The following is a 27,623-nucleotide window of genomic DNA, read 5'->3' on the forward strand; positions in this document are numbered from 1 at the left end:
GTGTTGGAAGCATGAGTAGGTAGAATACTGAGCCACTAACACATAAGAACAAAAATGGCCATAATGGGTCAGACCAATGGTCCATCTAGCCCGGTATCCTGTCTTCTGACAATAGCCAACGCCAGGTGCTTCATAGGGAATGAACAGAACAGAGCTATTTATTGAATGATCCATCCCCTGTTGTCCATTCCCAGCTTCTGGCAGTCAGAGGTTTAGGAACACACCGAGCACGGTGTTGTGTCCCTGAACATCTTGGCTAATAGCCATTAATGGACCTATCTTCCATGAACTTATCTAATTCTTTTTGAACCCAGTTATACTTTTGGCCTTCTCAACATCCCCGGCAATGAGTTTCACAGGTTGCCTGTGTGTTTTGTGAAGAAGTACTTACTTACGTTTGTTTTAAAGCTGCTGCCTATTAATTTCATTGGGTGACTCCTAGGGCCGGATTAACTGTCCTGTGGGCTCGGGGCTAATAGATTTTGTGGGGCCTCTGGGAGTTTGAAGTGGGGGAGTGGGCTCAGGGCTGTGGCAGGGGATTGGGGTGGAGGAGGGGGTGCAGCTTCATCTGGGGGGGGCCTCTGGGGTGGGGACAGGGATGGGACAGGGGGTTGGGGTGCAGCAGGAGGTTCGGGGTGTGGGCTCTGGGTGGGAGTTTGGGTACAGGAGGCACTCAGGGCTGGGACGGGGGTTGGGGTGCAGGTGGGGGTGTGGAGTCTGGGAGGGAGTTTGGGTGCAGGAGGGAGCTACAGGCTAGGTAGGGGGTTGGGATGCAGGAGGGGGTGCGGGGTGCAGGCTCCAGCTGGGAGGCGCTTACCTCAGGTGGCTCCTGGTCGGCGGCACAGGATCCTTGCCTGCCCTGGCTCCACGTTGCTCTGCTCCCCAGTGTGGCCAGCATGCGCAGCCCCTAGGCAGAGATACCTGGCCAATGGGACCTGTGGAGCTGGTGCCAGGGGCGGGGACAGTGCTCATAGATTCCCTGAATGCCCCTCGCCTAGGGGCCACAGGAGCATATCAGCGAGCTGGCACTCGTGGCTCCATCCCCCCGGGGGGTGGGGCTCGGAGGCTCAGAGACCAGTGTCCAGCCCATGGCACAGACAAAAAGAAGCAGCGGGCCTCATTCCCCAGTCCCCTTAGCCCGCCGCCCTGGGCTGCAGCCCCTAAAGCCCCTGCATTAATCAAGCCCTGGTGACCCCTAGGTCTTGTGTTAAAAGAAGAGGTAAAAAACACTTCCTTATTCAATTTCTCCTCACCATTCATGGTTTTGTAGACCTCTATCATATCCCCCCCTTAGTCATCTTTTTACTAAGGTGAACAATCCCAGTCTTTTTAATCTCTCCTCATATGGAAGATCTCTGCCAGATGACCAAGGGGCAACAATGATGGATTCCAGAGGAAATCCCATTCAACATCACTGGCTGGAAGATATAGCTATCATTTGGAAATCTTACAGGAAGAGTTAAAGTGGAATTAAAATTATGAAGATCCCCAAGATTTTGTCTGCTTTAATGTTAGTTCTACTCAGCCAAGCTATAGGGAGACCCCACAGGAAAAGAAATGTGTGCGGAGTATGCCTTTGTTCCGTTGCTACAGCATTAGATATTTTTGTCAAAGCCTGCCCTGCCTTAACATCAGACAGTACACAGGGTTTTCCATTTGTTTGCCATGCATTATATTCCCAAAAGATTAGTCCTTTTCTAGTCAAGCAGTTTAAAACGAATCACGGTTGTTATTTTAATCTGTATTCACCATTAAGAATTCTTGCAGAGCAATTTTACTTGTTACCAATTAAGATCTCCCAGTGGAAGTTTATGATTACAGCAAAAGCAACCTGATGAATACTTGGCACCTCCTTAGTTTACAAGCATTCAACCCATGAGCACAGAGACGTGCTAATACTTTAGATGAAAGCATAGCAAAGTTATTTAAGAAAGCCTTTTTTTTAAAACTTGTACTTAGAAAAATGTCATGGAGTCCATATACTGTCTGTCTCTCCATCTCTCAGGGTTTTACATCACTGTAGTATATATGTTTGGCTTTTGTTTTGTTTCCTGATTGTACTCTCTGAAGTCTAGAACATTCCAACACTACCAAAAATTCCAGGACCAAGGTCCAATCCTGGTTCCATTGAAGTCAATAATAAAATTCTCCGGGACGTTAGCAGGAACAGGAGCAGACCCTTTTATACCTGGAAAAGCATACTATGCTTCAATACCAATTCTTTTTTCTGTTAAGGGAAAAAGTGAATTACAATGTCAATAATTTAAAATTAAGATCTACTGTTGCAATCATTACATTGATGTTACTGAGGCAAACCTCCCCACTGAGGTCACTGAGCAAAGACTGCAGGAGCAAACCCTTACTTTTCCAATTATTTCTTCATATTATTCTGCCCTTAAAATTATATAGAGTAAATAAAATTTAGCCAAATATGAAACAGCACTGGTTGACTACGTGAGAAAATACCAGTGCAGAGAAAAAAATCTTTTCTGTCCAAACTTTTGATACTATTTATAGGACCATGACGGAGTGGGGGGGGGAATAAACCCTAAAATAATCCCAAATGTTCCAGTGCATGTTGATCTACTGAGACAAATTCATTACCGTGTAACCACTAAAATAGCTTCAATGGAGTTACATCAGCGTTGAATTTGCCTTACTGTCTGTTCTTTTCCCAAATAAGCCAGAGAAAAGCAAAAACAAAACAAAAAACCATAAAGATTTAAAAAAAAGAAAAGAAAAAGAAACCCCACCTCAAAAAATAAGATTCCAGGGTTGTCGTTGTGTGTGTCACTCTGAAGACTATGATGTCTGTAGCATCACTGTGAAGCCATGGAATCAGCGATAAGCATGGTGGAGGGCTTTTTTTGTTCAGCACACCACCAGACTGAATCGTCACCGGGTTTTGCGATCTGTTACCATCCAATTTTTAAGTTCTCAGTCCTTCTGATTTATGAATTACACCTATGCAGTTGATGTAGTCCCGTTTCAAAAAGGACTGTGTTTACGCACCCTAGGTATCTTTTAGAGCACGCCAACAGGGCCTACAGGAGGCAGTGAGTGCACAGCTCTTTAGAGGACTCTACTCGTCCCACCCTTTCAGTCCAGGCTCAGAGTTCAGGGACCAGTTTTCACATACCCCAGCGGCGCAACTGCCCCCGACTCCAGGGCCCAGGTGGATTACCCAGATGACCAGGCATTTTCTATTTTTTCCCCCCTTCTCAGGCCCACTTGCCCCAAAGTTCACCCGCTACCACTGCAAGCAGCAGACACTATAAGCCCATACATACATAGCTCCTCTCCGCAGCATATACTGCTCATTCAGCACCTGCACAAATCAACACAACTCTCCCAGCACAACAACACAATCAGCACACACAGAAACCTCAAGCATCACACTGAAGAATGTCTGAGTCAGTGTGAAGAGCTGGAAACAGCTACAAGGATGATAGTTTTTGTTCAGAATATCACCAGGTTCAATCATGACTTGGATTCACAGTCTGTTACTGTGTAATTTTTAAGTTCCCAGATATTTTTGTCTTTTTTTACGCACGTGACTTTACAAATTACACCTGAGTGACAGCGCGGGCTTTCAGCTACTAGTGTGTGAGTGTGTGTATGTATCTTGCTTCAGACAGTGAATTTCTACCTTTATTGCTGTCTTAATTCTTCATATAACAATAAGCCGTCTAAGGTTCTTAGTGTAAGAAAACCGTGGTGGTCAAAAACAGCTGTACTTTCAGACACTGCTGTGGTAGCTGTGCTTATGCTTCTGAAGTTCTTTAGAAACTGAAAATCTGGAGGTCTATTGTAGTAGCATGCTATGAAACATGACCTAAACATAACCGGTCCTCTTGGGAGTATGATTACAGCAATAAATTTCTATGTTCCACAACAGATGGCTGTGCCACATGAAGAAAGTAAAATATATCAAGCTCTGTAAAATGAGAAGAAAAAGAAATTTCTGCTCCCACATCTAATTAAGTGCCTTTTAGTTTGCTGTTGTACATGTGGTACCGTAGACATTCTATAGGAGCACCGTACCATCAGTTTTAGTCTCTTCTGTCTCAGACTGGTTGCTATAAATTAGCCCAGGCTGTAAGTAATGTTGAAGGAGCTAAATGTTCAGAATTTGTATCTGTCTTTTTTATTAGCTAGCCTAGAGTAAACTGGGGGCTATTGTTCAATGTCAGGTTCAATGCCCAATGACCCAATAGGTTAAAATTGTGGCAGCCACAAATCAAGGGCATAATGAAGTCTAAGAAGTGGTCTGTGCTGATTTATTAGGGCATCTGTCTGACTCTAGACAATCTAGTACTGCTCTTATATAGCATGAGCTATTCCCATGATCCTGAGCATATTACAGATTTCTCTCTTTTAAAACTATAATAAAGGCATTCAAGATAGTCTATTGAAACCAGAGAGGATTTTTTTATAGTATTCATTGTCATTCTTAAGTTTTTATCCCAATGTTACTCTGTAAATAATAATAAAAAGAAAGTGCTGACTTTAACTCTGCAAAGAACATTCAGTTTTCAGTACTAGCTGAATGTCAGTTCACAATTCAGTAAAGTCCTTATATATTTGCTGGTTTTCAAGGAGTTTTTCCATTTTCTTTATTCTACTATTCATTTCCATTTATTCACCATATTATTATTCAGATATAATGCTACTATTAACTTTCATTCTTAATCAAATGCATTTTACTGAATACTGTAATTTTACATGAAAACCCTTGTTTCTTCTGGTATAATAATTCAATTTTAAAAGAAAATGGGAACTAAATGTCCATAAACTTTTGTAGTCTAGCTTTAAATGAGGCTAAACCCATGTCAAAAATGTTATTTTAATCCAATTTTATATCCCAGAGGACAGGAATGTTCATCAGAGCTATATCAAGCAATGTGAAAATCCATCTTTTTTGAGTATACAGGGTATTCAACTGAAAAATCATAAGAACTTAATTATTCCTCTCCTGAGATCAGATCTGAGGTGCATTGGTTTAACTAATTTGAGAAAATTAAATTATACTTGTCTGCAAACTTAATGGAGGACTTCTCAGATTCACGAACCTTCTATATGCAGCAAGAAAAAATAATCAAATATTGCATACAAAAATATACGGAAGGTAAATATTCCATCAGTTTCATCCCTGGTATAATTCCAGTGGCTTCCCAGTAGAGTTACGTCAGATATTAAATTTGGTCCCTATACCTATAAAAATGTGAGATAATGTATGCTCAAAAACTGTACAGTGAACTGCAAAGTGTTTTCCTATAGCTACTTAGTTATTGCATGTAATGTGTAACAACTACAAATCTACATAAATAAAAAAACTGGTGTAATTTCACAGACTAATAAAAATCTGATCAAATAAGTTATCCATTTATAGAGGGAATAAGTCATCTAAAGTTAAATAGGATTTGTTGAGACCAAAAAAAAAAAAAATCAGAGAAAAAGCCTTTTGAGATGTTTGTACCATTTCTTACCAGAGCAGCCCTGGGACAACCTGCAGAGCACAATTCTTCAGAAACAACAATACAGCACCAGAACCATTCATGTTGCAAGTTGTCACTTTTATGAATGACATTTCCATAACTTTAGAGAGATGCAAAAAATGCACAGTAGTACGGCTTACATAATGGGGATGGGCCATGGAATCTGGCATCATTGGGAATGCTTCAGTAAAACCATCCAAGTAAAGCTATCTAATCAAGTTGCAGGCACACATAGGGAAAATGTATTTAGAATTGAATAGCTACTTTATTGCAGCAGGACTAGGTGAACTGATAACTTATGAGTAGATTACATTTGATAAGGCAAACACATGCAAGGGAATTTTCAAAGTTCTGCATCCAACTTGCCTAAGAACACAGAATTCAATGGGATTTTCAAGTGCTCGTGTACATTTCTCAGTTGATAAAGGTAGAGCAGAAATCCCCGCTAGGTATATATTAGCATATGTAAATAATCACTTTATAGATATGCAAATTGGGTCTGGACATCCAGTGGTAATGATGTGAAAGCAGGAGATATGAAAAATACTTACTAGAGCATCAAGACTGCCTCTTTTTCATTGAAGAGACAAGTTGGGTGAGGTAATATCTTCTATAGGACCAACTGCTGTTGGTGAGAGAGACAACCTTTCATTGCAGCAGGCTTGTTAACCATTGCTAGTTTGGGTTTTAAAACTCTGAATGTCATATGTTGCCATGTTATCACCACTTCATGGTCACTTATGTTTCTTCCTTTCACATTCTATTTGAAAGAGACCCCTATATTCAAGGAGACCAAACTGCCTGGTTCACCCACTCCAGTGAAACTGACAATAATTCTAAGCAGGGATAAGCGTAGCAAATGCTTGAAAAACAGAGTATTTCCACACACAGGGATACCTGCAGACATATTTAACAATCTTGACAGGCCACGGCTATGATTCCACTGCTAGAGTGACGACTTTCTGTGTGAAGAGAAAAGGAGTACTTGTGGCACCTTAGAGACTAACCAATTTATTTGAGCATAAGCTTTCGTGAGCTACAGCATCCGATGCATCCAATGAAGTGAGCTGTAGCTCATGAAAGCTTATGCTCAAATAAATTGGTTAGTCTCTAAGGTGCCACAAGTACTCCTTTTCTTTTTGCGAAGGCAGACTAACACGGCTGTTACTCTGAAACCTGACTTTCTGTGTGGTGCACTGTTGAGTTATTTCATCTGTGGTAAAAGTCATGTGAGAGTTTAATATTTGTGGGTGGGTATTTTTGGGTTACGTCTCAACAGAAGTGCAGATTTGGAAGTTCAACACCTGTCCATCTTATCTAAAGTCAGCAGCAAAAACTATGGAATATCATATCTCTTTCCAAAACAAATATATGCATATAAATTGCACTTGCCTCCATAGGTTCCAGCGTTGCTCTTCTAGCTGAGTTAATAAATGCTCTATGTATTTATTTGAGTCCATATATTCCTAAAAAGAAAAGGATCAAAATATTTTTTCATATTTATATTTATTTATTTATTATAACATTTGTAAAATGTTGATTAACTAACAGATATTATGTGAGGGTTAAGGACCAAATGGAAACCTACAACACATAAAACTTACATTGACATAAAAAAGCAACATTAATGGAGGTTTATATTCGAGCCAGAATATATAGTTTATATTCGAGCCAGCCTTTATAAAGCCAATTGTTACATGCAGAAATTATTGGGGAAGATGCATAGGTGTCATGGTAGGCCATGGTATGTATATGCATGCACCTGCACACTATGTCCAGAATTCTCCTCCAGGTCTCTTGGTGGTAGATTTTTGGTCAGAGTGGGGGTGGATAATGTTATCACTTCAGGTCTTGTGGTTTCTGGCATAAATCTATGTCTGCTGGGCAACCATGATTTGACCCAAATGTTTATTTTGTTGCTTGCATCACAGTTTGGAAAAATATTACCTCAAAAACTGAATTTGAATATCAAAACAATTCAGCTCCAGGATCCTTTTTCAGCTCAACTTTTTCAGGTGCAGTAACAGTATGATATTATCAGCCACACGAAAGCTACTGTACTTTTCATCAGGTGGAATTTCAGATACAGAACAAAAATCACTGATCAATTATTTTTCTATTGCTGAAAGAATCTTGTCTGTTCTTTAAAGAAATAATTTATTTCTCTAGAGAAACACTTACTTCAGCAATAGAAAAATAACTTTCCAGGATGAAAGTAACTCTAGAGTGATACTTATATAAAATGTTTCAGAAAGATCCCACAGAATAACATATAGCATAATATGCTGTGTTATTATGGCAGTGGCTTCAGTACAGCCATAGTACTTTTAATTTAACAGACTATCAACAATATCAGAGGTGTAACCATGTTAGTCTGTATCCACAAAAACAATGAGGAGTCTGGTGGCACCTTAAAGACTTACAGATTTACTTGGTTTTTACATAAATTTTTGTGAGTAAAAAAACACTTCTTCAGAGGCATGGAGTGATTTGGTTTTTGTAATTTTCACTCCACACCTCTGAACAAGTGGTTTTTTACCCACGAAAGCTTGTGCCCTAATAAATCTGTTAGTCTTTAAGGTGCCACCAGACTCCTCATTGTTTTTATCAACATTATGATTCACGGGCAACATCTAATGAAAATTCCAACTTGGGTTTCTGGAGACAAAGGTTCTTCTTTTTATGGACTCACTGGCAAGCCCCATCCTAGACTATATCCTTGTGTACTATGGTTGCTTGTCCAGTATTATTTGCTTGTGTGTGTCTGTTGCCTAATGGCTGGTCTTTGTTCAGCCATTTATCTTAATAATTCAGGAATGGAAGGTGGTATTACAATGGGGACAGTACATTATCCCATCTCTCCACAAGGTGACAATAAATGTCACAAAAACTCAACCATCATATTTTATGTATCTAATGTAGTTTTTATTTTCCAGGACTGAAATTATTCTAAGCAATTGTGTAACATTAGAGGGCTTAGCGTTGGGTGAGAATAGACTGTTCTCAGGAATACAGCTAAGCTTTTAATAATTTATGGATTTAAATGACAACAAAAGAAATAAATTAAACTAAAAACAACTTAATATACAATTACAGCTATGTAAGTATAAAAATCATGATCCACAAACACCTATTTCTGCTTGTGAAAAACTGAGTAACATACAATCAAAAAGATAATCATGTGATTACCAAAATAAATTTTGCACACACTACTGTACATTTTTAACTGCAATTATGTCTACAGTAAAGGAGGTTTCTTCAATTGCACCTCTGGCAACACTACAACATAGAGTGGGCCTGATGGTTAAGTCAATTGGAATAGTATTATTGGCAGGATTTCTACAATGAGGATATGATGAAATGTTCTAGCATATGTTTCTGCCCATGGTAATTATTTTGTTGTTCTAATAAAAAGCTACATTCACTCTTCAGAGGTTGGTTGATAAAACCACAAAAATTCCTCTTATAGAAATTCTCTGAAGTAGGTAGTAGTAGACACCTGTTCCATGCAAATGGAAATAATCTCAGTAATATTTTGTTGAAAGTTAGCATTGTTTGTAAGGAACTGAATATTATGAAGCTTTCCAGTAGTTTCCTTATCTTTCCCAAACCCCAGTAGTAGATTCCAAATATAAGGACAGATTATGCAGTCTTTACTTAACCAAACTTCCCGTGAACCAGATTTTGTGCTTTGTTACAATAATATAAAACTGGAGAAACTCCATCAACTTCAGTGGCATTAATCTGGGTTTTACATCACTGCAATGGAAATCAGAATCTGACCCGTTGGCTTTATCTTGGGTCCGTAAAGTGTCTGTTTTAATAGATTGAGTTAAATTTTAAATCATGTAAATTAGATAGTGAGCTTTTCTGAAGCTAAACTGAGAAAAATCATTGTGCAGAATGGGTATATTATGGCTTAGAAAAGCTACACTATACAATTGCATAATGATTACTTGTGGTACCAAGTTGTTTGAAACAAACTTCCTTGTAATGAATAGCTTTTACTATTTCACATATAGCAGAAATTAGTATTAATAACCCCTTTATATCTTATTTTACTGTAATATGAATCACTCCTGGTTTATACTTGAGTGCACTTTGCCCTGCAGCCAAGAGAGTCAATAGTTTTATTACACACAATTCTACTGCAATAATGTGAACAGTTAATTTTATAGCTATTTTTGTGAAAAATATGGTCAAGTGCACAAAGTCAATTGGGAAAAAGAAAATATATATTTATTTTGTATATTTTCTGCCTTAATGTCAAGTTCTTCCCATGGCAAACCTGACAAATTATTCAATTTCTACTTAGAGGTCTGCAAGCCAGCAGCAGATGATTTGTCAGTGTGGCGTGAAGATCAAGCACAACTCAAATATAAATTTTGTTGTTAGCACAAACATCTCATCTGTGCTGTGACTAAAAGGTACAATGCAAGATTTGCTGTTTCAAAAGCTCAAGTACTGTACTTCCAGACCTTGCCCACTTTCCTACCTGAACATGTGAAAGCAGCTGGATTTGGTCCCTATCAAGTACTAATCCATCTAACCCCTCTGAACTGCTCTGGGATAGCAGTAGGAGTCAGCCTTTAAAAAGGTTTCACTTGAAAGGGAATAATTTCCAAATGCCATAATCTATTTATGCAGTGTAATTGTAGCTGTTTTGGACCCAGGACATTAGAGAGACAAGGTGGGTGAGGTAATATCTTTTATTAGACCAACTTCTGTTGGTGAGAGAGAAAAGCTTTCGAGCCACAAAGAGCTCTTCTTCTTCCTGTCTGGGAAAGGTACTCCAAATATCACAGCGAAATGAAAGGTGGAACAGATTGTTTAGCATAAGTAGTCAGCACACAGGTATAAATAATGGTGTGCATAACACCTTCAAAAGATGAACCTGGAAGCTTAAATACATAACTCTGCTAGACACTAAAAATCATGGATTGAACAGAGACACTGGATTTATGGTTTATTACAACGATACATAACGCACTAACCCCTTCTTTTTTGGTTTATTACTGCAGACGTGTTAACAGGCCTCTCTACCTTGAATAGTCCTTTATTATTATTTTTATAAGAATGTATTTACTGTTTCGATTTTATGAAATGCTTGTAGGTTGCTGAATGCATTAAGCTCACTTGCAATGTCTCTATTACATAGTATAAGAAAATATATGTTTTGCTTTACAACTTTGAAAATGTTTGCTCCAAACTTGTGAAATCAGGCATGGGAATAGTTTCCACCAACCCATCCCCACCAATCCAGGACTATCAATGTCAGACGGGCCATCAAGGAACATCGTAATAAAAAGGATTGGTTAACAGACCCATCTGCACCTGCATGCAAGAAAGCTGAGTCCTGTAGGCTTGAAGGCTGAATGAAGGAAATAAAACAAAGCCACAGGAAAATTTCCCATTTTTTTTTGGTTGTTTGAACTCTGAGGATATGTCTATACTGTAATAGAAGCCCAGGATTAGTGGGACTTGAGTCAGCCTACCTGTGTTAGGGAACCCTGGGCTTGAGCGACTACATTGTATTTTAACCCTAGAATTTTTTGACTCATGCTCTAACCTAGGGCTCTGGCATCCACACTGCAGTGCACAGACCCAAGTCAAAGCAACCATATTTCAGAGTCCCTAGCGCCCCACTCTCAAAATGTGGCCACTCTAGCCCTAAGATCATAGTGCTCTGTGAGAAAACTTTACTGCCCACCCTGCACATTACCAGGAATCAGCTTGCTTTGCAAAAGGCTTGATCAGCTCGTTCTCCATTGCGAGAGGGTCTCTGATAGTGTGCTTGCAGATCGGTGATCAGAACAGAAGGAGTTAACACAGACCTGAGTTGCTGCCGTTTGCAAAGGGGATGTGGCTTCCATTTTCAATAGAGTGGACAGCAAATTGTTGGGATAGAGAGGACTAAGGAAGTTATTCCACGGAATTGTGGGATACTTCCAGATGACTCCCAGGAAGTGAGTCAAGTGGGGCTGCGTCTACGCTGCACAGCAATAAGGCTCAGACCCTGCGAAAAATATCCTTCCCATAAACACTAGAGAAGGAACATCCAGTTACTGAGTAGCGACAAGAACCATTTAGATTAACATTACTGCTACAAATACTATTGATAACCATTTTAGAAAAGTGGAATAGATAGTAGAGAATGGCCTGTAGCACTTTGATTTAATTTTTAAAAAGTAAGCTGTCCAACTGCATTTCAGAGATGCTAAACACCCCAACTTTAAACTGAGTCAATGGGATCAGTAGCTGCTCAGTACTTTTGAAATTCAGTTATTAACTGTCTAAAGCTGGCAACCTATCTAGTAGTGTTATATCACAACTTTGTTGGAAGGAAATTTTTGCTTATTTGAAGCATGATAGAGCCAGGATTTCACTCACTGAGTAAATTCTCATATGATGGCACAAAATCACTTCATTTTAAGGTAACACTTTCACTAATTGTGTAAAAATAATAGAAAATCCAAATAAAACTTCCCATTATCTAGTCTAGATTATGTGGGTAATTGGGAGAAAGGGGTGTAGAAAGTGCACAGCCACCCACAATGATGCCTTGTGGTCAGGCAGGAATCAGCAGGTCATCTCATTGGAAACTGGATCCTGCCCTTCAGCACCACTGACCCCAAAGATTTCCAGTCCTCCCCTTCTGCACAGGATCCCAGAACAGTCAAAGTCTATTCCAGCAGACCTCTCAGCTTAGGTGAAGGCCCATAGCATTGTAATGTCCTCTGGGAGAGGGTAGGGAAGCCCCAGGCCTGCCCTCTCCACCAGGCTCTGGTCCAGGGCCCAATGGTGGGCAGCTACCCTTGACACATTAGGGTGCTAAGCTGGCACCCTCCCTGGATCACTTCCTACTGATCGACTTTAGTTTCAGAGACTATACTACTTCTACCAACTCTCTGACCTGCACGCTCATTCACTTGGCTTCTCTCTCTCCTTTGTAGCTTTTCACTGATCTGTGAAGTCAGGCCTCAGGCAGGGAGCTCCTGGGCAGTACATCCCCCCTCAGAGCTCAAGGTAGCTGTCTGCTCCCTTTCATTACTTCCCTTTGAGCTGCTCTCCTCTCCTTTTTAAAGCCCTGCAGGTGTGACTGGGTGGGGCTGCCTGCACCCAGGGCTGCTCCTTAACCCCATGCTCTCCGTGTGGTTTTTGTAAACTCATCAAAGGGAAGTATACCAAACCCATATAGGCACTAATGCACAGTTCTATAAAAGCCTGTAATTTTGTTGTGTTGCCACATAAGCCTATAAATGAATCTAAGCATGTTTGTTCATAGAACAAAATATGAAAATTCCTACTGTGCAGCTGTTTTCCTGTAAAAATGATAATTAAATGGTTGTTAGATAGCAAAGCCATCTAAAACATTCCTTTTTTAAGAAAATAGAAATTAGTATCTCACATGCGAACTCGGATCCACCATCCAGTGTTTTGATATACCAGATGTGTATTTGCGTTGTGCTAGCTAGGACATAAACAAAACAAAAAACGTCAGGAACACAGGACACTGTGAACACTTTCCCACTTATTGTAATGCAGCAAACGTAGGACATCCTGGTCCCAGAATACAAAGAGTGAAAGCTAGAGGTTAGAAACTAAAATTGGCAAAATGAAATATATTCTATGGATCATTTAATAAGTTTGTAGAGGTCACAGTCAAATATATTAATGATCTTTGCAAAATTGAGAAAAGGATTAAGATTATAGGTCCTGATCTTGCAAATTACTAATTACATGCTTAGCTTTAAATCAGTGGTATCAATAATCAGGCCTAGTGGTTGGAGTGTAAGTCACAGCGAGGCAGGGGGTTGGGCCTGGGCCACGGGTGGTGCTGGAATCAAGAACCAGGACAGGCTTGGGTCAAAACCTAAGTCAGAGTCTGTAAACAAACCAGAATCAGAACTGTAGCCAGAGGTCAAAGCTGGGTGGTCACAGTCCAAAGACAAGCCAAGTCAGTATTCAAGCTGGAGTCCAGATACAGGCCAAAGGCCAAAGCTGGGTAGTCAGAGTCCAAGGTTTTGGGAAGAATCAGGAAGCAGAGATGAGGCTGGAGCGGGTCAGTGATGAGGTTGGAGCAGGGGAAGGAAAATACTGGGTCTGGGGTAAAGGTAGGGGCAGGCTGGGAGTCTCTGGAGTCTGGGGCGTGGCAAGGCAGCGGGACAGTTCCTGGCCAGATAGTGCTGTTGCTCAGACTGATCAACAGCTCTGGTGGGGTTGTGGAAGTAGCTGAGCCTAGCGTCATGTGACTCAGGCTCTGCTTAGTGATAGGTTGCTGTTGCTTGCCAGAGGGCTGAGTCACCGCAGACTCTGTTGAAGTGGTAAGTCAGTGCCGCTGGGTTGTTGCTGCCTGAGTGCTGACTCACCGCAGCACCTACTGAGAGTCTGGGGATGGGCGGGCACAGGCCCGCCCACATCTAAAGGTCCCTCCACTCAGCCTAAGGGTAGGAGCTACTGGGACCAGGTCTCAAGTAAATATGGGGGACAACAAAAGATAAAACAGGAATGGGAGTGAGGGTCATAGGGTCAAAAGCGGGGAGTCAGAGCGGGACAATGAGCAAAGATCTCTGGACAGTGCCCGCTGCTCCTCAAAGGCCTTCAGGGAGCCAGTGGACCATGGGCAGCGGGTATAATAGGCCAGGGTAGGCTAAGCCTCCCCTGGTGCTGCCACAGCCACTGGACTCCCACTTGTGGGATTTTGGGGTGAAGTTTTTGATTTCTTATGCTTATTTCTTATTTCTTATATTCTATGATTCTGTGATTTCTCATGCAGGTTCTGGGGCAGCTGAGGAGGCAGTATGTGCTATTCAGCTTCCCAGGTTTATCAGTAATCTCCCTGGAGTCCAGGGAGATTACTGAGAACCCAGGAAGCTGCGTAACACATACCACCTCCTCCGCCATCCTGGAACCTGCAAGGTGGATATCAAAAGCTCAGGTTCTTCTCCCAGAAAAGAAGAAACAAGAGCTTTTCCTGTGGCGTGGCTGTGGGGAGGCTTCCGGCTGGCTGGGGGCTCCTCTGGCTAAATGGGGGCAGGCTTGAGGCTCCTCTGGGCAGGGGTGGGGTCTCGGGGCTCCAGCCACAAGGCAGAGGTGGTAGGGGGAGGCTAGGGCTCTGGCCACGGGAGGGATGGGGGACGGAGGTGGAAGGGGCAGAGCCGGGGCCTAGACTCCCAGAAGGGAGGATCTGCCCACCATTCATGCAGTAGATATGGCCCAGAGGAACTCTGCCCTGGAGACGTGGTCTCACCACAGCAGCTGAGTGAGGAGCCCTGGTTTGGCTGTGAGTTTGCCTCACAAATGGAACTACTCATGTGCTAAAAGTTAAGCTCATGCTTAAGTGCTTTGCTAGAGTAGGGCCAGTGGGCTCTGACCAATGTGGCAGTTGGGGTTGAGCCATCCCACTCAGTCAGGAACTCTGCCGTCCAGAAGCAATCTGGCCTAGCTACACTCTTTAAAGTAGTGCAGTGTGTACTTCAGCTGTGGCAGGCCACAGCTGTGCTCACCAGTGAAGAAGGGAACAAGGATATAACTCCGTCTTCTCCATGCTTCCTAAACGACTTGTTGTGACTAATCTCATGCCATTTATTTCCCTGTGCACCCACCTGAGCACAAGGACTCAAAACTGTGATTGTCCCCTCTGGGGTTTCAGGCATGGCCCCATCACTGCCCTCCAGAGCAGCCCTAAGCTGGGCCAGAATGGCCCCTCCAACATAGCTGCTCCACCAATAACTCCACCAGGAGCATAAGTAGTGCAGACAGCCTTGTGTTGGTACTCTGCAGCAGGGTGAATTTCACCCAGTAACATTGCCTTTTAAACAAACTAGGATAACTTCACAGTCGATCCAGACCTTCATGCCTCAGGGTATAAGATGTTTGTCACCTGGGTGTGGGAAAGTTACATAATCAACAATTGTCCAGAAGACTGGTGGCTTCATTTTCCTCTGAACTGTCAGGCAATTGTCCATTATCAAATACATGGTCCTACACTAGACACACTAGTGGCCTATTCCAACATGGCAAGTCCTAAAAGTCCTATTTTCTTACACTAGGAGTTGAGGTCGAATTTAGCAGCATTAAATCGATTTAACTCTGCACCCATCCACACAACAAAGCCCTTTTTCTCAACTTAAAGGCCTCTTAAAATCGATTTCTTTACTCCACCCCCGACAAGGGGATTAGCACTGAAATCTGCCTTGCCAGATCGAATTTGGCAATTAGACGGTATTGGCCTACGGGAGCTATCCCAGAGTGCTCCATTGTGACCGCTCTGGAGAGCACCCTAAACTCAGATGCACTGGCCAGGTAGACAGAAAAAGGTCCACGAACTTTTGAATTTCATTTCCTGTTTGGCCAGCGTGGCAAGCTGCAGGTGAGTGCAGAGCTCTTCAGCAGAGGTGAACATGATGGAGTCCCAGAATCGCAAAAGAGCTCCAGCATGGACCGAACGGGAGGTACGGGATCTGATCGCTGTATGGGGAGAGGAGTCAGTGCTATCAGAACTCCGTTCCAGTTTTCGAAATGCCAAAACATTTGTCAAAATCTCCCAGGGCATGAAGGACAGAGGTCATAACAGGGACCCGAAGCAGTGCTGCGTGAAACTTAAGGAGCTGAGGCAAGCCTACCAGAAAACCAGAGAGGCAAACGGCTGCTCTGGGTCAGAGCCCCAAACATGCCGCTTCTATGATGAGCTGCATTTTAGGGGGGTCAGCCACCACTACTCCAACCCTGTGCTTTGACTCCTTCAATGGAGAGGGAGGCAACATGGAAGCAGGTTTGGGGAATGAGGAAGATGATGATGATGAGATTGTAGACAACTCACAGCAAGCAAGCGGAGAAACCGGTTTTCCTGACAGCCAGGAACTGTTTCTCACCCTGGACCTGGAGCCAGTACCCCCCGAACCCACCCAAGGCTGCCTCCCGGACCTGCCAGGTAGAAAAGGGACCTCTGGTGAGCGTACGTTTTTAAATAGCATACATGGTTTAAAACAAGCATGTTTAATAATTAATTTGCCCTGGCATTCGCGGCCAGTACAGCTACTGGAAAAGTCTGTTATTGTGTCTGGGGATGGAGCAGAAATCCTCCAGAGACATCTCCATAAAGCTCTTCTGGATGTACTCCCAAAGCCTTTGCAAAAGGTTTCTGGGGAGGGCAGCCTTATTTCGTCCACCATGGTAGGACACTTTACCATACCAGGCCAGTAGCACGTAGTCGGGAATCATTGCAGAACAAAGCATTGCAGCGTATGTTTGCTGGCATTCAAACAACATCCATTCTTTATCTCTCTGTGTTACCCTCAGGAGAGTGATATCATTCATGGTCACCTGGTTGAAATAGGGTGCTTTTCTTAAGGGGACATTCAGAGGTGCCCATTCCTGCTGGGCTGTTTGCCTGTGGCTGAACAGAAATGTTCCCCGCTGTTAGCCACGGGGAGGGGAGAGGGGTTAGCTACGCGGTGCGGGGAGGCAAAATACAACCTTGTAACGAAAGCACATGTGCTATGTATGTAACGTTAACAGCAAGGTTTACCGTGAAAGAGTGTACCCATTGTTCTATAAAATGTGTCTTTTTAAATACCACTGTCCCTTTTTTTTCTCCACCAGCTGCATGTGTTTCAAGGATCACAGGATCTTCTCCTTCCCAGAGGCTAGTGAAGATTAGAAGATGAAAAAACCCACTCGCGATGAAATGTTCTCTGAGCTCATGCTGTCCTCCCACACTGACAGAGCACAAACGAATGCATGGAGGCAGACAATGTCAGAGTGCAGGAAAGCACAAAATGACCGGGAGGAGAGGTGGCGGGCTGAAGAGAGTAAGTGATGAGCTGAAGCTGATAGGTGGCGGCAGCATGATGAGAGCAGGCAGGATTCAGTGCTGAGGCTGCTGGAGGATCAAACTAATATGCTCCACCATATTGTTGAGCTGCAGGAAAGGCAGCTGGAGCACGGACCGCCGCTACAGCCCCTGTGTAACCAACCGCCCTCCTCCCCAAGTTCCATAGCCTCCTCACCCAGACGCCCAAGAACGCGGTGGGGGGGCCTCTGGCCACCCAGCCACTCCACCCCAGAGGATTGCCCAAGCAACAGAAGGCTGGCATTCAATAAGTTTTAAAGTTTTAAACTTTAAACTGGTTTTCAAAGCTTCTCTGATGCATACCGCACCCTCCTGTGCTCTTCTAACCACCCTGGTGTCTGGCTGCACGTAACCAGCGGCCAGGCGATTTGCCTTAACCTCCCACCCTGCCATAAACGTCTCCCCCTTATTCTCGCAGATATTGTGGCACGCACAGCAAGCAGTAATAACAATGAGAATATTGGTTTCGCTGAGGTCTGAGTCAGTAAACTGCGCCAGCGCGCCTTTAAACGTCCAAATGCACATTCTACCACCATTCTGCACTTGCTCCGCCTGTAGTTGAACAGCTCCTGACTGTATTGCTTCATGAGCCATGGCATTAAGGGGTAGGCTGGGTCCTCAAGGATAACTATCAGCATTTCAACATCCCCAATAATTATTTTCTGGTCTGGGAATAAAGTCCCTTCCTGCAGCTTTTGAAACAGACCAGAGTTCCTGAAGATGCGAGCGTCATGTACCTTTCCTGGCCATCCCACGCTGATGTTGGTGAAACGTCCCTTGTGATCCACCAGTGCTTGCAGCACTATTGAAAAGTACCCCTTGCGGTTTATGTACTCGCCAGCTTGGTGCTCCGGTGCCAAGATGGGGATATGGGTTCCGTCTATGGCCCCACCACAGTTAGGGAATCCCATTGCAGCAAAGCCATCCACTATGACCTGCACATTTCCCAGGGTCACTACCCTTGATATCAGCAGATCTTTGATTGCGTTGGCTACTTGCATCACAGCAGCCCCCACAGTAGATTTGCCCACTCCAAATTGATTCCCAACTGTCCAGCAGCTGTCTGGCGTTGCAAGCTTCCACAGGGCTATTGCAACTCGCTTCTCAACTGTGAGGGCTGCTCTCATCTTGGTATTCTTGCACCTCAGGGCAGGGAATAGCAAGTCACAAAGTTCCATGAAAGTTGCCCTTATGCATGGGAAAGTTTCGCAGCCACTGGGAATCGTCCCAGACATGCAACACTATGCGGACCCACCAGTTTGTGCTTGTTTCGTGGGCCCAGAATCGGCATTCCATGGCATGAACCTGCCCCATTAGCACCATGATCCCCACATTACCAGGGCCCGTGCTTTGAGAGAAGTCTGTATCCATGTCCTCATCACTCTCGTCACCGCGCTGATGTCGCCTACTCGCCCAGTTTTGCTTTGCCAGGTTCTGGTGCTGCAAATATAGTGCTGGATAATGTGCGTGGTGTTTAATGTGCTCCTAATTGCCAAAGTGATCTGAGCGGGCTCCATGCTTGCCATGGTATGGCGTCTGCACAGAAAAAAGGTGCAGAACGATTGTCTGCCGTTGCTCTGATGGAGGGAGGGGCGACTGACAACATGGCAAACAGGGTTGGCTTACAGGGAATTAAAATCAACAAAGGGGGTGGCTTTATATCAAGGGGACACAAAAACAACTGTCACACAGAATGGCCCCCTCGAGGATTGAACTCAAAACCCTAGGTTTAGCAAGCTAATGCTCAACCCACTGAGCTATCCCTCCCCCCAGTATTTCAGGCAGGACTGAATCTCCATTAAACTTTTCAAGGTGCCCCTCACTGAGACCTCACTGAAACGATTGTCGGCCGTTGATTTCACAGAGGGAGGGAGGAAGGGAAGGGGGAGCAAATGAATACAAAACAAATCTGGTCTATTTCTTGTTTTGATCCACGCCATCTATCTTTTACATCTTTGGCTGGCAGCAGACGGTGCAATAGGACTGCTAGCCATCCTCCTCTCCTGCCTGCTCGGCAGAAGATGGTGCAATAGGACTGCCGGCAGGACTAAAGCGAATGACCTGGTCGAGTCACTCCTATTTCAGTCCCTGTGCCCATATCTGCCCAGGCGCTCCCGACCAACCTTACTGAGGGGGCCAGGAGCACCTCGGACATGATGACAATGGTTTTCAGGCCTATTGCACTGTCTGCTGCCACAAGGCAATGAGCTGCTGCTGTGTAGCAATGCAGTACCGTATTTGCCAGCACCCAGGAGACGTAGGGTGACAGTGAGCTGAGCGGGCTCCATGCTTGCTGTGGTACGGCGTCTGCACAGGTAACTCAGGAAAAAAGGCGCAAAACGATTGTCTGCTGTTGCTTTCACAGAGGGAGGGAGGAAAGGAGGGCCTGATGACATGTACCCAGAACCACCCACGACAATGTTTTTGCCCCATTAGGCATTGGGATCTCAACCCAGAATTCTAATGAGCGGCAGAGACTGTGGGAACTGTGGGATAGCTACCCACAGTGCAACGCTCCGGAAGTCAACACTAGCCTCGGTACTGTGGAAGCACTCCGCCGAGTTAATGCACTTAAAGCATTTAGTGTGGGGACACACACAGTCGACTATATAAAAACGATTTCTAAAAAACTGACTTCTATAAATTCAACCTAATTTCGTAGTGTAGACATAGCCTTAGGGAAATATTTAAAAAAAATAATAATAAAGTTAGTCAGTAAACTCTGTTGAAACTAGCAACCTACAGTAGCAGAGACCAGAAGTAGCTAGTGACGCTGACCAGAGAGATGAAGACCTAAGCTATGATCCCATGTGGGGAGGCACTAGTTTATCTTTGAAGGACTTTGGAAAGCTGCCCTGGGGTTAAGCTTTAGTTCTGGAGAGAGCTCCTCTGGAGAATATTATAATGTTTAAAAAATATTTATTTTTCATTATCATCCTGCTACATAACCTTCTGATGGAACAAGCTTTTTCCAACAGCCCCCGGGGAGATTATATATATATATATATATTACATAGTACATAGCCCTGTCTGAACTGTGTATTTTACATGTGTCCAAGTGTTAGGAGAATTGGGGATTTAAGTGAGCTATCTGTTATCCAATATTATTCAGCAGTGCACTAAAAATAAAACACATGGAAAAATATAAAAGCTCCTTGTATTAGGTATTTCTGTCACTTCCTTCAGCACTGCATCTGGTGCCAGACTGCCCACCTTTAGAGTTAAATAACTGCTATTGCTAAACAATGCAAGCCAATGAAAGGAAGGTCTTTTAAAACAGCTCTTTTCACCAATTTACTATTTTCTTACATGATTTCAACATGGTAGTTTCATTGTTAATTTTATTAGCAATTAAAATCAAACTGCACATTTTAAAACTCTTTCAATGGAGCAAAAAATTGGCAAGAGCCTTCTTCTCATGCTGTGTGCATTATGAACATTCTGGTGAAAACAGTAATGATGGCTTTAACAAATATGTTGAGCAGATTTCTTAATTGTTCAGAATTACTTAAGCCTGAGTGAACAGTTCATATTACATCTCAGCTGAAGTGATTAAAGCTGATTTACCAACTCTTCTGAAGCCAGTTATTTTCATAAAAATCAGCTGGGTCTCATTTCTGCTGCTGCCTAGTTTTGGCTTTGCACCCATTCAAATGTCACTATCCACATATATGAGAGTAGAGTTTAATAAAGCCTGAAACAGCACAAGACAGTTAAAGAGACTGATCCTGCAACCCTCAGTCTTGATGAGTAGACACAGTGAACTCAGTGGATCTACTCATGGAACTACAACTCAGCATGAATTAGGGTTGCAAGACAGGGGCCAGATTCTCAGCTGGGGTAAAACAGTTCTGTGGATTTATGCCAGTCTACATCAGCTAAGGGTAACAAATTGGGCATCTAGCAAGGCAGGTAGCTCAAGCCTGGACTCTTGCTTCCAGGGCTGGTGGAGACTGGGCATTTTCTAGAGGCACTTTGTCCTCATGTGCAGAAGTAATGAGGCAGGTGAGCAGCATATGGCTATGCACTGGCTAATCTAGGAGTGATCATGACAAATTCTATCCAGCTCTCTCACCTGGAGGAAAGTTGTTGGAGAATGAACATGCTTTTTTTATTAAGGGACACTGCCAGGGTTTTTTTTTCTCTTCCTCACAGGCTTCATCTCTAGATAATATGTCTCTGAGATGGGCCTTGTCATGAAAGAAAAACCACAGGAGGTAGCTGGATAGCACTGGTGTAGGAGTAAGATGATCTGAAAATGGAGGAGGAGAAGGTAGCCAAAAAGGTAACATAATTTGCCAATTTATTCTGCTCACATTCACCAAATTAATTTCAACTTGATGCTTTACCTTACAAATCCCTTCTTGCCCTCATCCTAATCGTCAAAGAGTGTGATTTAAAAAAACCTCATAAAAAGCATTTACGTAAGACACAGAACAGAGTTTCCCTACTGGCACTACAGTGTGAAAGGGAGAAGCTAAAGAGGAAGGAATAGAAACATTTCAGCATCCCCAGGGGAATCCTGTTGCCATGGCTCATCCAGATGAAAAACAGAGGGCCAGCTCTTCAGCTGCGCTAAATAAGCATATCTCCCTTGACTTCAAGTCATAACTATTTTAATTGTTATTTATTGAGTGCTATAAGTTTGCATAGTGCTGCACAAACATAGAACAATAAAATGAACATGTTGCCTCTAAGAACTTCCCTGTAAGAGCTGACCAAGACATTGTTCATGCCTTCCATTGAAGTGTTACAGCCCTATTTAAAGTTCTGGTTTTTTATTCCTCGCTAAATCTGGAGGACCAAGTAGTGGCCACACTGATCCATGCATGTGTCATCCCCACTCTGGATTGCTGCAACTCATGGTATCTGAAGCTGAATGTGAAGACAATGCACTGGCTCCAGCTGGTACAGCCTTCTTCTCCCTGGCTTAAGCTTTTGTGAGCATCGCCTGATGTGCTCAAATCCCTCCGCTGGCTCCTCGTCAGCGTTTGATGCCAGTATAATGCCTTGATCCTAATTTTCAAAGCAACTAATGGATCAACTCCCCACTACATCAAAGACCAAATTTCAGTCTATGAACCATTGTGACAGTTGCACTCCTCTGGAACATACAGATCACAAAGCTCACAATGAAGCACCTGAGAGCTGGGGACAAAGCATCCTTGGTCAAGGACTGTGGAACCATTTCACATAGGCGATAAGGTGAATTCAGATTGTCCGTCTTTAGGAAATGTTGCAAAACCTTCCTCTTTGAGAAAGCCTTTCCTCCATAAGTGATGCTCACAGTGCAACATCTCTTCTATTCCCAAACCACTACCAGCTGCTCCCTCCTCAAAAAACAAACAAAGAGCAGAGTTTTGATCCCAAGCAGGAAACAGACTCCATAGAGTCCACTAGGGACTTTACTCTTGCTATTGATTTAGGTGGAAGGTGCTCAGATACTATGGTGGTGGGTGGCAGTATAAAATCCCAAAATGACTGAGCTGGACAGACAGAACAATTTTAGAAGCAAGATGCTGGGGGGGGGCACAATATGCCCATAGTCCATTTAAAAATGTACATAACTATTTTAATATGTTTATCTGATGGATTATTAGTGGAAGATTTTGCAGAAGAAGTGGACAGATAGAGGGGATATGAATGAAAGGAGAAGGGGGGGGGGATCAATTCCCAATGGAAGGGATAACAAAGGGTGGGGAGGAAAACAGGAATGAAAAAGCTAAATGAATGTGTCTAGAACTTAGTTTTCTTGCTGGCACAAGCATCTAAAAAAGTTAGCAGTCAGCACTCCTTCTGGGCCACAAATCTCCCTGGTGGTGGTTGCTTGCGGGAGTGGTATCTCTTCCTCTTAAATCTTGAGCAAGCTATTCTGTTTGGCTGCATGAATAAAAAAATGAAGTAAATGTGTTTTGTCTTGAGATGACATACCAACTGTATTTAATTCAAGACACAGAGCTGCTTGCTTGCTTGCTTGCTTTTCTTGCGGATGAAATACATCAGGGAGAGTATGGCTAATAAGAAAAATAGAGTACTTTAAGCCTTTACTGGAATTAACCTGAGATGAGACAGAATGATCGATATAATGCCAGAAAGTTTGAATTTTGAATTCTAAATGAGTTAGTTGCTGAGTATTAGTAGCCCAGTTTAGGAGAACAGTGTATCAGATATATATGCTGTCAATGTGATTATCAAAACTAGACCTTATGAAGATAAATAGTATTGACAGCATCATAATCATGTCTCCTTTATAGAAGTGGATATCCATTTTTCATTATTATTAGAGGTCAAAACTGGACATCCTCTCTCACTTTGTATTCAGTCCTTATTCAGACGAAACTCCCGCTGATACTAATATGAGATTTCTCTGAATAAGAACAGAATAATAAGTAAATCAGGATGTGGCCTGTTATGAATTAAGTTTAAGCAGAGTTTTTTTGCCCTGATCCTCTGTTGTAGCCAAAGAGTATAAAATGCAACATAGGTGGGGAAGGAGGTTTGCAAAGGCAGCTTTAAGCATTTCCCCTTATTTGGGCTGATCTCCGGTATAAGTGAAAGTAGTAGTTCTAGGACTCTTCTAATCTGCATTGGGTGACGAGACAGCAAATGTGAAAAATCGGGACAAAGGGTGGGGGGTAATAGGAGCCTATATAAGCCCAAAATCAGGACTGTCCCTATAAAATCGGGACATCTCATCACCCTAAATCTGCACCAACTGCCAAAGATCCCAAAGGCCATTACAGCAGCCACAGATAGCTGGGTGAGGGAAGTTCTGAACATACTCTTAGTGCCAGCCAAAGGAATGGCAATAGGTGCTGGTCTAGGAACTACTGTGCTGTCTCTATGTCACCATAGGGTTCCCTTACAGCAAGATAGTTCAGTCATGCCAGGTTGGCTTTTTTGTGCTGAGTTGTGGTGTAAAGTGGTCAGACAGAGGAGAGAACCTGGTCCTTTGTACGAGATCTCTACATAAACAATACAGTCCAACTGAATCTGGCATCATTTTTTTTTGAATGATCTTAGTTTTAGGAGCTAAGGAAACATTCAGATATTTCTAAATTGCTAATGACTAAGTGTAATTTTGGAAGGGGAGAACTATCTGACAGAAACCTTTGTATCTTAAAGATGTCATAGGTGAAAAGGTAGCCACTGAAACTGAAAGAAGTTTACTAGATAGCAAAAGCAGACAGTCAAGTAAATAAAGCTGTAAAATAAATACTGTGCAACATGTTTATGAATTTATCTTACACAATATATATATTTTAAATGAAATAATTAGCTATAATCTTGTCTGTCAAATCCAATTTACATTAACAAACATCACACAGTATAAGTACTGATGCCATATGTCCAGAAATGTTAACAATCAGAGAAATGCAACATAAAAATTGAAGCCTTTAATTAATCAACTTCTGACTTTCTCAGATAATTACAATTTCTGAATAATTTTTCATTGTTTTTATGAGTATAAATCAACCAGAACACACTGAAAGTAGGTATTGGTTGGAAGCATCAGATTTGTTTATACATATGGTACTTGCATGTGACTCATGGAAGTGATGGATTGAAGGAGACAGGGAGCTATAACATGGATGGAAAAGCATTCATAGAATCCATCTGAAGGTTTGGGGAAATCCAGTGAAGAGTTTCTGTGGCTGTCACAGATGTGGAGTGTTCATTTGCAAAGACTACTCTGGTTGCATACATATAGAGGGCTACTTAACCTGTGTATTCACTCAAAATAACCGCAGTGTATAGCTTAAAATTGTCATCCATGTGAGAAACATGTAAATCCCAAACTGGATATTTTTGTCCCCTTTCCTTCCTCTCACTACCATGACCATCCTCACATACACATTGCAATTCCTGGCAGAGTGCTACATTATAGAAATATATTAAAAATACTTTATAGTGCCTTTAATGTGAAGCTTACAACATGCTTTAGAAATGCTACATATGCATAATCACAACAGCCCTGTGAAGGAGATAAGTACCATTATGTTATCCATAATAACTGAGGTACCAAGATTTTAAGTGTAATACCCAAGGTTGCCAGAGTGGCAAAGCATGAAAAACCAGCCAGGATTCCCAGCTTTCAGCCACTCAGCTCTAATCACTAGGTTAGTCTGTTATCTAACAAAAGCAATACTGATAAAAAACAGCTGCAAAGCCATATACAGTAGCTACTGGATGTTTTGGCCTGTCATAAAAACAGAGAAGTGAAAGACTAGCAATGAAAGGGCAATGTGAGTGCAGCGGTGAGGTTTCCTTGACTCCAGACATCCTCCCCCCCTTGCCTCCCTTTTGCTGAGACTGCTGAAAGGAATCTTCCTTTCATTGTTTCTTGCCGTCACTCTGTCTTTCTTTCGCCTGTCTGACAGGACGCTTTGCTCTAGCCACAAACTTTTTGATTGGCGAACTGAACTTGTTAAGGCAGGTTTTTGAAGTAACATCTGCTTAACTGTGGCCAGCTCGGCTGGAATGGCTTGCACATGCATAATAGCACTCCAGTTATTTTATAAATATTGACTTCAGCACAGCTACATCAATTTGCATCTGCAGAAAATTTGCCCCCCCCCCAGTGTAACCTACTATATATTCCACTGTACATATATTAGATACAGTATACACAGAGAGAGAGAGAGAGAAACAAAGAGTAAAAAAGCAATATAATCCAAAGGGAGTGTCCTAAAAAATATTTTCTTTACACTTTACAATCTATTAAAAATAGAACAATAAAATCCTAATAAGTAAAAAAAAATGTCAAATTTCTCCTAGAATTTATTTTATTTACATGCACATGCACACACAAACACACCATGACTTTGGTTCTGCTCCTAATAGGGTCCACTGAAAACCCCTAATTTAAATGGGAGCAGGATTCGGCTCTAAAGCAAAGGGCCATATTAAATCCAGCTGCCCCGAGGGTGCTCAAGTTGAAGGAAGTCATGTAAGAAACACCCCACTCTGTGTCCCTGCATTCTAGCCACACCTCGGAGAGCAGGAATGCTCCCCACTAGCACCCTGACAGTGGAAGCACTTTAATAGCTGTGGGGAGTTGTTAGGTGAAGATAGAGCCATGTCCTCTATTCTTTCCTGGCCAGCTGATCTGGCTGGAGACACAAAGGAATGCAGTAATGTGTATTTACCCTGCCTTCAAGGAGCTCTGAGAGGTATCTTTCTTCCACAGGAAGATTAAGCCCTGGTCTACACTACAGAGTTAGGTCAACATAAGGCAATTTACATTGACCTAATTATGTCAGTGTACCACTATAGCCTTGCTTCCGCCTTTGTAAGTGCCCTACTATACCAACATAATAACAGCACCTCCACAAGAGGCATAGGGCTTATGTCGGTTTAGTTAGAGCAACGCAGTGTCTGTGTAAACACCGTGGGTTACTTACATCGGCTATTGGCTAACATTGGTGTCAGCTGCCCCTCTTCCCCCGACTCCTGGCTCCCCATTGGGCTGCTGCATCCTGCCTCTGCTCCCACCTCCCTGCTTGGAGCCAGGCTGCGCCCTGGTGGGGAGCTGGGAGCTGAAAGCGGGGATGGGAGCCAAGCTCCTGGTGGAGAGCTGCATGGAACTGACAGCCCGGGCTCTCAGACCCCCACGCTGCCCCGCTAAAGAAGGTGGAAGCAGCAGTCCTAGTGAGGATGTGCACCACAGACAGAAGAAGGGTAGTGTGGAAATGAACCAGTGTGGTGGCTGTAAATTGACCTAAGTTTTTAGTGTAGACCTTACTCCCAAATGTCACCCGGGAGTGCTGGAGTTCTTCAATGCACTCAACACAGGCTAGTGACTATGGGATATGACTGAGCCTAAAGAAAGGATCAGTGCTAAAATGTGGGCCAAATCACACTCTCCTTATTAATTCAGAATTCCCACTAACTTCAGTGATAGTTTTAAGTGAATAAAACCCAGTAAAGATCACAGGATTGATCCGTGTTTTATTTGTTTCCCACAAATGGAAAAAAATACTGCAACCTATAATGCACTTTCTTATAGACAGCAACTAAATTATGCATCTGGGTGAGGAAACAAATTTTAATACTTGTTGCAGAACAGGTTTACAAATCACATATCTGATAACCAGCTCTAATAGCAACACACTGCAGTATAGCCAATAAACTAACCCTGGACTCCACGTTATAAAGAAATAGTTTACATTTCCAGCATGAGACAATAGCATGTACCAGTGTAATCTAACCCTCTCTATTCATGGGATTAATCATCTGAAGTCTGGCAATTCCTAAAGATTGTATAGGCT

The 27,623-nt window shown here is 42.7% G+C and overlaps 1 protein-coding gene and 1 long non-coding RNA gene across 2 annotated transcripts in view; one reads left to right on the forward strand and one right to left on the reverse strand.

Moving 5' to 3' along the window:
* The window catches only part of LOC311528668, a 37,118-nt gene extending 16,813 nt beyond the window's left edge, over nt 1-20,305 (forward strand). The window contains exon 3 of the long non-coding RNA XR_014713660.1: nt 17,103-20,305. This is a non-coding gene — a long non-coding RNA (uncharacterized lncRNA). The remainder of the gene's footprint in view (nt 1-17,102) is intronic.
* The window catches only part of NCKAP5 (NCK associated protein 5), a 568,803-nt gene that overhangs the window by 383,574 nt on the left and 157,606 nt on the right, over nt 1-27,623 (reverse strand). Inside the window, exon 4 of the mRNA XM_084643960.1 lies at nt 6,891-6,964. Coding sequence (XP_084500086.1) covers nt 6,891-6,964 — 74 coding nt within the window. The remainder of the gene's footprint in view (nt 1-6,890; nt 6,965-27,623) is intronic.

The sequence above is a fragment of the Lepidochelys olivacea genome (genome assembly GCF_965140295.1).
Source record: "Lepidochelys olivacea isolate rLepOli2 genome assembly, chromosome: 11".
Classification (NCBI taxonomy): domain Eukaryota; kingdom Metazoa; phylum Chordata; order Testudines; family Cheloniidae; genus Lepidochelys; species Lepidochelys olivacea.